We start from the raw sequence: 1,012 nt of genomic DNA, 5'->3' as shown, positions 1-1,012 counted from the left end.
TTTCATGAAAAAAATTTTGATATGACACGTGGATAATAGATGAAAGAATAGTTGAATATGGTGAATACTTTGAAACATCGTCTAATTTCCAATAATAATCTCTTTCAACACAAAAATCAATAAGTTCTGGAATTTTATTACATGCATTATAAAATGAAAGTAAAATCATAGCATTCTTCTTTTTTTCTTGTTCTTCTAAACTTGGTCTTAAAATGTAATTAAATACTGCACTTGTTATTTCTGGACTTAATGACGTAAGACTCTATAAGAATAAACTTTTTGTTTTTTTTCTTGTTAATTCTTTCTTCTTCATTTTTAACAAACTTCTACCCAAATATCTTCTAAATCTAATTCATCACTCTCTGATATTGACAATGATACTGATGAATCCATTTTACTTGATGATTTATGACTACTTTTACTTTGTTTACTCATTCTTAGTCTAGGTGTTTGTGTTTTTTTAATAAGGTTTTTCATATTGAACTCAATTAAGTTCTTTTCTTTTTAAATAGCATAAGTTTGTTATTCAATCGAAGGAATATTTTAGATTTTTTTCCTACTTGAAGAGGAAAAGTTTTTTATTACTATTTTTGTTATTATTATTTTTTTTGGTATAAGAACTCAGTCATTTTCATAGAAAAAAAATTTCAATTAATAGATATACCGCAATGGACCTTCTTCATATTGAGAAGTGAATGCTTCTGTTTCTTCAATATTCTCTATTTCTACAAAAGAGAATTCAATTATTTGATAGAAAAATTAAATATTAAATAAATAATAAAATTTATTTATTTTTTAATTTTTTAATTTAAATTTTTAATTCGATTATTTTTATTTATAGATTTGAAACTAAAAAGTTCCATTCTTAAAGGAAATGATAACTTTGAGTGTTTTAAGTTTCTATTTTGGTATTACAAAAGCATCCTATTATCTTTACAGATACACCATTGAAGCTCATTTGGACATATCTAATTCTAGTGATTTTCAGTATGACTTTAAATGTAAACACAGC

The 1,012-nt window shown here is 23.6% G+C and overlaps 1 protein-coding gene across 1 annotated transcript, besides 3 other annotated features; it reads right to left on the bottom strand.

Moving 5' to 3' along the window:
* On the bottom strand, positions 1–477 carry EDI_164980 (uncharacterized protein; the record flags this gene model as incomplete). The annotated part of the gene is made up of 2 exons (XM_001734259.1): positions 1–262; positions 325–477. Coding segments are annotated over 2 exons (415 nt in total), but the record flags the coding sequence as incomplete, so codon positions are not given.
* Positions 478–574: 97 nt separating this feature from the next.
* Positions 575–610: a sequence feature (AT_rich).
* A 72-nt stretch (positions 611–682) lies between these two features.
* Positions 683–764: a repeat region.
* Positions 765–840: a sequence feature (AT_rich).
* Positions 841–1,012: the final 172 nt, after the last annotated feature.

The sequence above is a fragment of the Entamoeba dispar genome, genomic scaffold (assembly GCF_000209125.1).
Source record: "Entamoeba dispar SAW760 scf_1105229458115 genomic scaffold, whole genome shotgun sequence".
In the NCBI taxonomy this organism is placed as follows: domain Eukaryota; phylum Evosea; order Mastigamoebida; family Endamoebidae; genus Entamoeba; species Entamoeba dispar.
The sequence above is the reverse complement of the archived record's forward strand: the minus strand, read 5'-3'. Positions and strand labels throughout refer to the sequence as shown.